Source organism: Oryx dammah, unplaced genomic scaffold (genome assembly GCF_014754425.2).
Source record: "Oryx dammah isolate SB20612 unplaced genomic scaffold, SCBI_Odam_1.1 HiC_scaffold_3, whole genome shotgun sequence".
Taxonomy (NCBI): domain Eukaryota; kingdom Metazoa; phylum Chordata; class Mammalia; order Artiodactyla; family Bovidae; genus Oryx; species Oryx dammah.
The window spans coordinates 102,453,392-102,465,513 of NW_024070187.1; the positions used below are offsets into that span (position 1 = coordinate 102,453,392).

The 12,122-nt window shown below is 47.9% G+C and overlaps 1 protein-coding gene across 1 annotated transcript in view; it reads left to right on the plus strand.

The window, feature by feature from the left end:
* EVC2 (EvC ciliary complex subunit 2) overlaps window positions 1–12,122 on the plus strand; it is a 162,086-nt gene that overhangs the window by 146,588 nt on the left and 3,376 nt on the right. The window contains exons 18-20 of the mRNA XM_040238361.1: window positions 2,328–2,542; window positions 4,142–4,229; window positions 9,827–10,023. Of these exons, the coding sequence (XP_040094295.1) occupies window positions 2,328–2,542; window positions 4,142–4,229; window positions 9,827–10,023 (500 nt within the window). The remainder of the gene's footprint in view (window positions 1–2,327; window positions 2,543–4,141; window positions 4,230–9,826; window positions 10,024–12,122) is intronic.

Sequence of the window (12,122 nt, forward strand, 5' to 3'; positions counted from 1 at the left end):
TTTACAGCCCTATGAACTGCAGCCCCCCAGGTTCCTCTGTCCATGGGATTCTCCAGACAAGAATACTGGAGTGGGTTGCCATGCCTTCCTCCAGGGGGTCTTCCTGATCCAGGAACCAAACCCATGTGTCCTGTGTTTCCTGCATTGCAGATGGATTCTTCACTGCTGAGCCACCTGGGAAGCCCCCTTAAGAATCACATGACCTGGCAAATTCCTTTTTCTCTCTGCCTCAGTTTCCACATAGGTAATGGAAAAGAAGTATGGTTTCCATGTAATTTTTATAAGGATTCAATGAGATGAATCTATGCAGGGCACTAAGAGCAGCGCTGGGCGTGACCTGAGTATGGCTGGTGTGAGGCATGATCTACGTTTGCTGGTCCAGCCCAGTCTTCATCGTGTAGAATACATGCTGATACGCCACATACATCTGTTACAGGTGTGAGCTGCTGGGCAGGTGCCATGGGCTGCAGGTGAGGGGGTAGAAATGCAGCCCTGCCCCCCAGGAGCCCACATTCTAGCAGGAAATAAAGCATTGTTCCAGTCTGCTTGTGCTGCTGGGTCCAAACACCATAGACTTCGGGGCTTAAAGAACAGACATTGATTTTCTCACCGTTCTTGAGGCTGGGAAGTCCAAGATCAAGGTGCCAGCCGATTCTGTTTCTGGTGAAGAATCGTTGTGGTTTGCACACAGCTGCCTTCTCACTATGCTGTCATGTGACAGAGAGAGCTCCAATCTCTTTTTCTTCCTGTAAGGGCACGAATCCCATCATGGGGGCCCCACCCTCATGTCTGTCTAAACCTATGCATGACTGCCTGCAGTCTATCCGACTCTTTGCAGTCCTATGGACTGTAGCCTGCCAGGCTCCTCTGCCTATGAGATTTTCCCAGCAAGAAAACTGGAGTAGGTTGCCATTTTCTCCTCCAGGGGATAGTCCCAACGCAGGGATGGAACCTGCATCTCTTGCATCTCTTGCCTTGGTAGGTGGGTTCTTTACCACTAGTTTTACCTGGGAAGCCCTACTAACCCCTAAAGCCCACACCTCCAGGCACCCCCTCACTGAGGATTAGGGATCCAGCATACGGATTTAAGGGGCCACAAGCATTCATTCAGTCTGTAACAGGAAAATACTAGGGCTAGTGAGTGGGTAGTTGAGGAAGGGGTGTCTCCCAAGGAACGTAGGGAGCCTGTAGTAAGTCCCTGACAGCTTTTGATTGCCGAGGCAATCATTTTGAAAACATCCGACTGAAATAAACAGGTTGCCAACTAAACAACTAGATAAAAGCAGACTGCCCCACCCATGAAGTTCCTGTTTCTGGGAAATTCTGGTTGACCTACATACCTGACCTCTTGAGTGAACCTGCTTTGCCCTCTCTGCACCCTAATTCCTGCTCTTATAAGTTCACCAACAGAGAGAGAACCAGTGATCCCTAGGTACCCCACCTTTGACCCCCAAAATGGCAGAGCACCCAGGCCATGTTCTTTTTCTCTCCTTGTGACCCTGCTGTGTGGCCCAGGTGTGCCATGTACCCTCCAGAATGTGTTCCTTGTATTTTCAAGGTCCTTGATGGTTGTGGCTGAGGTGTTGTCCCAGTGCACAGGCACAAGCTGCTAACTTCGTAACATGCTTCTCTTCCCTCACATCTTTCTACCCTTCATTTTCTAGTGTCTGTTTAATATTTAATTTGTACTGAATGTTTAATACTGAAGTTTTACTGAAAATAATATTTTTCAGCTTTTTTATTTTGAAATAATTATAGATTCACAAGAAGTCACAAAAATAGTCATAAGAATCACAAGGACTGGTCTAACCTCAGCATCGGGCCAACAGGGAGATGTCTCTGGGGGCTGCCACAGGGAATGTGGACCCAGGTGAGGACCCCCAGCAGCTCCAGCCAGTAGCAGCATGGACTATGGCTGAGACCAGCACAAAGCAGTTTCCCCAAGGAGGGTCTTCTAAAGCCAGTCTTTGAAAGAAGACTCAGAGTTGGCCAGGCAAACAGGGAAAGGGCTTGCAGGTAGGGGAGCAGCACGTGCAGAGGCACGAGGTGCGAGAGACCCGGATGCAGTCTCATGTGCTGTTTGCACAGCTGGATGGCGGGGGGCGGACAGTGATGGGGAACACATGTCCACCCATGGCTGATTCATGTCAATGTATGGCAAAAACCACTATAATATGGTAAAGTAATTAGCCTCCAATTAAAATAAATTAATTAATTTTAAACAAGAAGAGGAGGTCCTGCCAGGCTTGCAGCGCCGAGCCGAGAGGGGTGGATTTTATCCCTCGGCCCATCTGCCTTGTGTTCAGTACCTGCCCCTCTGTGTGCAGGAGCTCCAGGAGCTGGAGAGAAAGCTGGAGGACCAGCTGGCACACCAGGAGGCGGCCCAGCTGCAGCGGGCACTGGACAGTTGGCAGCAGTGGGCAGGCGAAGGACCTGGGCTTCTGCAGGAACCGGAGGAGACAGATTCTGAAAGGCAGGTCTCTGCTGTCCTGCGGCGAGCCCTTAGCAAGGGTCAGAAGCTGCTGGAGCATCACCAGCAGAGGTGAGCTAAGGACCCAGTGTATACATCTTCTTATGCATTCATCCGTGGATGGACACTTCCATACCTTGGCTATTGTAACTAGTGTTGCAGTGAATACAGGGGTACATATAGCTTTCAGAAAACACAATTTTTAACAGTTTTGTAATTTTCCACTGTGAAGAACAGGGTGAAAACTATAATACATAGCATGACTCCATTTTTGAAAACACAAATTCATTGAAAGAAAATAGACTAGACTGTAATAGATGTGATTTCTGTGTGATGAGATTACAGGTGACTTTAATGTGTTTGATTATGCTTTTCTGTGTAAACACAACATCAAAGCACAATTCTGTTCCACTGAAATAATTGCATAAGAGGCTGACTCTGTTTGATCACAGGAAAATGCTCAGAGATGTTGATTTGACATGGACTTGATTATGGATTTTAGTATATTTAACACCCTAATGTATTCCATGCTTCATGGAGAAAATTGCTGTGGATCAAGCTTTTTGTATGAGTTGTACCCTCACAGGGTTTAGAATGTATTAACCAGCAAGAAGGCAGGATGGATAACCCAGGATACCAGCTTTAATCGGCTGAGGGGATAGACTGGGAAGGCCACCTTGTGGGGAAGTCAAGAAGCCTGATGGAGACCTCATGTGATAAGGTGCCACCCAGCTTCTGTGGTCAGAGCCAGGTCCACCCTTGGGAGATGATTTTGGGACCACCTCAACACAGGAGCATGTGGTGGATGAAGACCCCAGACCTTGGTGTTCTTGAGCACCAGGCATGACAGCTAATACTGAGAGTTTTCACATTAGGATCACTGTTGGAGGTCAGAGTAATCAAAAAGCACCCACTGTACTGAGCAGGCATCTTGAGACTGAAAAGCAAGGCAGGCAGCTCCATTTAACCGATGGATCCATTTATCTAGAGTAACTTACTCACATATTGGGATCACATGGACAACAACCCAGAAGGCTTCACAGGTTCACTCTAAACCGAGGGGCCATTGAGAAAATTTTATAAGTAACCTAGGGTATGGGGTAGGTGCTTGGAAATGGGATGTGTGTTCCTAAGTCAAAATTTATGAATGGGTAACTAGTCTCGTGGATGCCAGGAATACTTCAGGGAAGGTTTTCATCCTTGTCTAGGGAATAACAAAGCACAGAGAATACCTGACCCTAATGATTGTTAAACAATATCTATTAACTACAAAGCCTTTGATGACAGAGAAGTGATTAATTGCACAGTCCTGGATGGGTCAGCAGAAAGACAGGAAATACTGTAAGGGCCCAAGATGACATCAGTTGTACTAATAGCCATGCAGAGCACAGGCTGCCCTTCAAAGCCACAGAAAAAGTCTCCATATAGTTCCCACAAAAATTCTCACTTGAAGGAGCCCTCCATCCTAGTGAGCAGTCCCTGATTCATGGATTTGCGAGATAATCTAGCTAAAAAGAGGACAGCTTCTTCTGGCTATATCTTTTGATGGATTTTTTTTTAAATCATGTAGATTAGGTTTTTGATACTTTGTTATTTAACCAACTAGACAGTCTTCTCATAGGATCACTTTATAACAACACTGAACTGATGGAGATTTTGTTTTCACCCTAGTCTGAGAGAGGAGCAAGAAGACAGTGTCGTGCTGGAAGATTTGCTGGAGAATATGGAGACTGACACCTTTGTGACCCTGTATGGCCAGGTGAGAACAAGTTCAGTGTGTCCTGGGTCCATCCCTTGCCAGCCCATGACTTGACCTTTTTCTCAGAGTCCATGTTTCCTCACTGCAGGACACAGATGATAACACAAACCTTGAGAACTGCTAAGAGGATTTGTGAAAAATCCCTGGCCCAGGGCCAGCACCTAGGGGACATTCAATTGGGGTTACAACAGCAGCAAAAACAATAGTAATCACTGCCTTGATCAGTTTCTTTTCTGTGATTAGACAGGCACCCAAATGGTCTTCTTCTCAGTCTTAAATAGGTTTGATATACACAGAGTAAGTTCTACCAGGAACAAAGTTAGTCATTGAAATCTGGGCCATATAAGGAGAATGCTGAGATCGTACACCACGTTTCAACTTTTCTGTGTTGAGGTTAGGTAGTCTCATCCTTGGCCAGAGCTGCAGCCCTCAGCAGCGTTCCTGAGACAGCACGTGAGGCTGTGCACACGGAGTCATACGCAGAGAAGTGATTAATTGCACAGTCCTGGGTGGGTCAGCAGAAGGACAGGAAATACTGTAAGGGCCCAAGATGACATCAGTTGTACTAATAGCCATGCAGAGCATAGGACTAAACTAGTGGTTTATGTGCATCCCAAGGCGGGTTTCCTGGTTTCTTTGAGTCTCAGCAAATGTGATTCGTGACAGTGGCTTATGCCAATCACAGGCCATTGGGAGGTAGGTGTTGCTGACCTTGCTTCAGTTCAACAATGTCACTGTTACACTCTGATTCTTCCTACCTCTCCCGGAAGTTCCAGCTGCTGTCTCTGTGTTCACGTGAAGAGGGTAAAGGTAGAACACAACCACTCTGCTATCTTTTCTTTCCAAGAAAGTACATGCACCAAGTCTCTGAAGCAAATTATACTCGTGTCCTGAGGAGACCCGACCCATGGATCCCTGGTTGCCAGGGAGGCTGCAGCTTCAACACTTCCTTTTCAGCCTCCAAAGAGAGCCAGCAGGAAGCAGGGATAGGGGCACTTTCCGGTGTCCAGCCAGCAGGATTGGCCACAACTGTCCACAGGCACATGCATCTTCTCACTTGTATTAGTTTCCTATTGCTGCTGTAACAAATTACTACCAATTTAGTGGCTTAACAGAACACAAATTTATTATCTTCTTGTTCTGTGGGTCAGAAGTCCTGCATGGGTTTTACCAGACTAAAATCAAAGTGTCAACAGGTCTGTACTCCTTCTGAGGCTCTGGGAGAATCTGTCTCCTCATTCCAGTAATTGTCAGAATTTGATTCATGTGGTTGTAAGACTGAGGTTTTCATTTCCTTGCTAGCTGTCAGCTGATGGCTGTTAGGTTTCTAGAGGCATTTGAATTTCTTAGTTCATGGCTCCCTTCTTTCACCTTCAAACTCCACAAATCACGTCTTACTGATGCTTCTTCCATCGTCATCACATCTCTCTCTGACCTGCCACAGCAGGAAAAGCTCTGTGCTTTTAAGGACCCATGTGATGATGAGGTTGGACTCATCTGGATAATCAGTCTAGGATACTCTCAGCTCATGATCATTAAGCTTCATCACAAAGTCCCTTGCCATGTAAAATGACATATTCACAGGTTCTGGCATGGGGCATGAACAACTTCGAGGCCATTATTCTGCCAATCACACCAGACAGGAAGACAAGGTTAAGCATCAAAGTCAGTAGTAAGTCTAACATGCTTCTTCCTCTTTGACATGAGAGCTGACCTGGGCTTTCTTGATATTTACAGCAAGAGAGGAGTACCCACTCATGGCAGGACCCAGGAGAGTACTTGCCATTCATCTCACTGTCTGGCAGTTCTACTATCATCCCCTTATAGACAGGTCCTCCAGAGGGGACATTATTGCCCAAGTTCACACTGAGGAGCCCGGTGGAGCTAGGATTGGAGCCCACATTCTTCTACCCCACATCTCTTAGCCTGAGCTCCAGACTGGGGATGGGGGAGGGAGCAGAAGTTTCCAGCACACCTGTTGTGTGTTGAGTATCATCCTAGGCACTCATATCAGTTATTCATTTAATCCCTGCAGAAATCTGGGAATCAGAAACTATCTTCTCTATTTTGCAAATACAGCAACCAAGGTATGAATGGGTGGCTTAGGGTTCCAGGGCTCACCATCCTCCTGGGAGCTCAGGACTCGGCCTGGGGTTGGTGACTACACAGCACGTGCTCTTCCTGCTGTGTTGCCCTGCAGAGCACATGCTGCTCCTGGCCTGGGTCTCTGTGGGAACTGAGCCATCTCCCATGCTAACTGTGATTCCCCTTCTTCTTTGTTACTAAGAGACTTGACAGATGGCCAAAGTGTCACGTGTAGAATATCATCCAGGTTCATCCCTAATTTGTTGGCTCTTTTAAACTGTGAACTCTGCTAAAGAACTGGCTCTGTCAGCAGTAAAATGATGATGGGATGGAAGCCTTGAGCAGCAGGAATCATTAGGAGGGTGACTTTTCTTTGCACCCCCTCCCCATCCTGTGCCTTGTAGAATCCCCCAGCAATGTCTACTCAACTTCATTTCTTTCTTTCCAGCCCTTGTGTATTAGTGAGGGTTTTCCAGAGAAACAGAATCACAAAGACTTGGGAAAAGAGGGAGAAAGAGGTTTACTTTAAGGAATTAGCATATGTGATTGTGGAGACTGGCAAGTCCAAATAGGCTGACAATATAGAACAGCAGGCTGGAGACCAGGAAAGAGCCAGTGTCGCAGTTCAAGTTCAAAGGCCCACTACTGGCAGAATTCCCTCTGGCTCAGGGGTCAGTCTTTGTTCTGTTCAAGCTTTAACCTGATTAGATGGAGCCCACCCACATTGTGGAGGGCAATCTGCTTTAAGTCCACTGACTCAAGTGTTAATCTCATTCAAAAGCTACTTCACAGATATATCCAGAATTATGTTTCTCCATATAAATCTTGGCACTGTGGCCCAGACAAGTTGACCTATAAAATTAACCATCACTCCCTTTGTAGAGGAGTCCTGTTTTTGCCTGTTTTTTCTTTGTACCAGGCAAGAGAATAACCAGGGAAACCCAGTCCAACCCCCATTCTTTCTACTTCTTCTAAATACTCCTCCCCCTCTTCCTCCTCTTCCTTCTCCACCTCCTTCTTTTTCTTCTTTCCCCTGCAATCTCTGTCTTTCTCTCCCCCTCCCTCCCAACCCTCCCCCACCTCTATGTGTCTTTTGTTTTATTTCCTGCTTATTACACTGCCTTAGGGACAGCATAGTTTGAATTACAATATTTGCATGAAGGATCATTTCCACATGAGCACCCATGTTTTCATATTTATGCAACTTTTCCAACTCCTCCTTCTTTGCATATTTATGACAATGTCAAAATAACACTCAAATGCCTGCTCTGTGCTAGACACATCACACATCATCCCAGTTAATACTCACTGTTGCTCCGGGGGCCCTGGCAGTGGGAAGAGCCTCCCCTAGGCACTGCTGCAAATCCATCACTCCTGAGATGGCAATGCTACCAGCAGCAGTGGATATCAGCCCAGTGTTGAGGAGAGGCGTGGAGAGGATCATCACTGGACAGATGAAGAAACTGAGGGTCAGAGAGGTGATGGGACTCAGCCAAGGTCCCACAGCCAGTCAGTGGTGGAGCTGGTTTTAAACCAGTTTCTCTTCCCTTTAAAGGTGCTACTCATTTCATGCTACTGCACCATTCCCTTTGAAGCAAAATATTTCCTAATTGTTTCATGATTAAAATGGGAAGGGGGAGCTCATTTTAAAATGAACGGTACTAACTCAGCAAGGCAGAAAGTTTCCTGGTGCTGTGGGAAGAGGTTGGGACCCCACCTGAGGTCCTCACTGAACTCATCTCCTTTACTCCCTCGAGGCGCCAGTATGACTTGTAGACAGTAGAGTGGAATTCTTTTTTAACCACATATAATATGACTTCAATTCAGTTCAGTTCAGTCGCTCAGTCATGACCGACTCTTTGTGACCCCATGAATCGCAGCACACCAGGCCTCCCTGTCCATCACCAACTCCCGGAGTTCTCTCAGACTCATGTCCATTGAGTCAGTGATGCCATCCAGCCATCTCATCCTGGGTTGTCCCCTTCTCCTCCTGCCCCCAATCCCTCCCAGCATCAGAGTCTTTTCCAATGAGTCCACTCTTCGCATGAGGTGGCCAAAGTACTGGAGCTTCAGCTTTAGCATCAGTCCTTCTTAGAGTCAGCTTAACATCTTCTGAAGAGGCTTTTTTCTTGAATAAATATTGACTGTGCTCCTAGTAAGTGGCAAGTGCTATCCTAGGCCCTGGGATTTTAGCAGCAAAGTAAACAGATGAAGCCCAGTCTCTCAGGAACTGATATTCTAGTGGATAGAGCAGGCAAGCAACAAAATAGATACATAAAATATATATTATTTTATATGGATTATGATCTCATTTTTATAGTCATGTCCGTCCATCCACCCATTGTCCATCACTCCATCTGTTTGCCTCTCCTTTCATCTGTCTCTTTGTCCACCCATCCATCCATCTATCCATCCATCCATCAATCCACCTCTGTCTATCCGTCCATCCACCAACCATCTCTGCATCCATCCATCCATCCATCCATCCATCTGCCCATTGTCCACTCGTCATCTATTCATCCACTGTCCATAACTCATTTATCCATTCATCCATTTATCCATCTGTATAACCTATCCATCCATCCATTCACCTATTTACATACATGCCTAGAAAGATTCCTAGAGTGTGCTTTGCCTAATGCTACTGATAATTATTTCTGGGTAGTGGCCCTTGGAGTAATTAACAGCGTTTTTGTGCTTTTCCCAGGTGGCGCTCATGGTAAAGAATCTGCCTGCCAGTGTAGGAGGCATAAAAGATGCAGGTTCGATCTCTAGGTTGAGATGATCCCCTGGAGGAGGAAATGGCAACCCACTCCATTATTCTTGCCTGGAGGATCCCATGGGCAGAGGAGCCTGGCGGGCTGCAGTGCATGGGGTCACAAAGAGTCAGACCCGACTGAAGCGACTTAGCATGCAGCACACTGCATTCCTAACTCCTGGCCAGTTCTGCTCTGTTCTCCATCCCTACGTTCTGTCAACTCTGGTTATTCACTTGGAATCATACAGGGTATGAGTGTGCAGCCTGGCTCTTTCCAGGCAGTGGAAAGCCCTAGGGATCCATCCATTTCTTTCACTGCAGGCTAATATTCTGTGGTATGGCCATAGGAGAGTTTCTTTAACCCTCCACTGCTGTAGGGCCTCTTCAGTTGTTTCCACAGCCTGTGCTGTTCCCTCTGAGCCCTGTCGCCTCACCGAACATGAGTAGGAGGAAAAATTACTAATTGGCCTGGCTGCAGGCCAGGGCTGTAACTATGATGAGTGAGTTACCCTCTATCCAGGAGGGTAGCTGGAAGGGATGGGTGAAGGCTTAGGGAATGTCATGGGGAGCCAAGGCTGCTGACCAAATAGATTTTCTTGACAGCTCTGTACATTTGGGGACATGTTTTCAAGACCAAGCTACTAAAATATTTATCTCCCTGGGACAAAAAGTCCTAAGACCGTGATCCATTCAACCCTGCTGTTCCTCAGGGTGAGGGCTGTGAGGCTCTGAGTCCCTGCATTCCCTCCTCCAGGAGCTGAGACTGGCGTCGTACCTGTCGAAGCTGACGATGCTGCCAGGGAGCACACTGCGCCGGCTCCTGACCGTGGCTCTGCCCGCAGCCTCGCAGGCCGAGCTGCTGGCTGTGCTGGACTCCGTGGGCCAGAAGCATCAAGACCACGCGGTGGAGAACAATGGCAGTGGGGTGCAGGCTGACCTGGGCAGGAGGAGGTGAGTGCAGGGTCGGCCGCCTTTGGAAAATGAGATCCCATTTTCCTGGGGGTGGTGAGCCGGACCACGGGCACAAGCACACCTGGCTTCCCAGGGGAACTTCCTCACTCAAGGAGCAGACGGCGTCCGGGAGTCCATCGTGAATCCCGGAAGTCATGGCAGGCCCAAGGGTTTTGTCCACAGCGTCTCTTTTCATCACCGGTTCACTTCCCAATGGGATCTTAAGACAGTAAGTTTCCTTGGGCCGTAAATATGCCATATACATCCAGTAAATGCATAAAAGAAAAAGGCAAAGAAACACCATGGTTCTATCAGCTGGAGCAACTGGCTATTAGCATTTTGTTACAGTTCTTCCTCCAGAATGGGTTTGTCTGCTGGGTTCTATGAGTGTGTGCGGTGTGTGTGTGTGTGTGTGTGCATGTGCGTGAGCACGCATGTATAGGAATCCCAGTATATACAGCCTTGCCTCCTGCTTTTCAGAACCTTATAGCAGAGGCAAGTTTGCTTATTACCTTTCAGCTCTTGGCCACATGCAAACATCTTCCTTAACATCTGTTTTGACTCTTTTTACTATTTTTATTAACAATTTAAAAGTTCATGCTTTTCCCAGTTACAGAAACATCTCCATAGATATTATTTTTCATAGCTGCTTATTATTTTACTGAGGTGTGTAGCATAGTGTATGTAACTGTTACTCTATTGCTGAACATTTAGTTTGGGTTCATTTTTCCTCAATTATGGATAAGGCTGCATAGATACTTTAGGGTCAAGTTGCAGGTGTGCATTTTGTCAGTTAAGGGTCTTTATTAAGGAAAGGCATGAAGGGGGACCTTGGATAAGGTGAGTATGGGGCAGCCAGCCGTGCCACTTGAGAGTAGAATTTGTTAAGGGTGAGGCTGCAAGGAAAGCCATGACCAACGTGGAAAGTGCTGAAGGCCAGGCAGCAAAGCCTAGTCCTCAACGAGGATCCCCTGGAGGTTAGAGAAGGGCGTTTTGATGCGCATGAGTCTGCGGAAATGGCATGATTGCGTGGATATGTGTATATGCAGGTTATTTTCCCTGACTTGTAAAGGAGTCCTTGACTCACAAAGGCAAGATGCACAACAGAGGAACAAGAGTAGGGTTGGGGTGCAAGGAAGGATGGGAGTGTGAAAACAGCTGGAGGGGAGGGGAGGGGAGGGGAGGGGAGAGGGTCTGCAGGAGCCGGGAAGGGCCGGAGGGACCCAGCACGGAGGCGGGGCTGGACATGAGTGTGGTCACAGGACTGGGGGTGGGGGTGGGGTCGGGGCTGGTGTGGGCGTGGTCGGGGCTGGTGTGGGCGTGGTCGGAGTTTCCTGTTTCAGCCTCCTTTCTCTAGTGCAATCAGAGAACACACAGGCAGTAGGTACTGGGGGAAACCCCGGACCAGGACCTTGCATGGTCCCAGCGTGGCCCAGCGTGGGTGAGGGTTCTTCACCACCGCCGCCTCTCCTCTCGCTCTGCCTTCCCCGTAGCCCCTCTCAGCACCCACCCTCACCCCACCCCCCCAACCCCCATAGCTGCTCAGTGTGAACCAGCTGAGGCAGAGTATGAACTTGGCCAGAGCCAGGCACCAGCGGACACTCGATCCTGTATTGACTTGACTTGAACCCAAGCCCGTGGACATCTCCTCACTCCCCCTGTCCTGTTGGCTGTCCCTTCTTCAGTTGAGAATCACGTGGCATCCAGGCTCCCTGCTTTACCCTCCTTCTAAGCTTCCATTGTACCTTCTCAATCTTCTTATTCATGTATTTACAAAACATGTATGAGCTTTTAGTATGTCCACTGTCTTAGGCACCGGTGTAGGCGGGAGAATAAGGGACAGTCCTGCCGCCCAGAACATCCACTCTGGGGGAGATGGACCACACACAAGACAGCACAGAGAGCTATTTGCTTCTGGAATCTTCCATGCATTCAACTGCTGGGATGCTCAGTCTCAGCTCAAGTGTCCCCATGTCTCGGCAGCCTCCCTCTATCTGACCGATGTCACGTGCTACCTGTTTGTGACCCCTGGACTGGGGACCCCTTGGGGCAGAAACTGTGTCTTGACTTGGCCAGCAAGATGCTTGATTAGTGTTCAC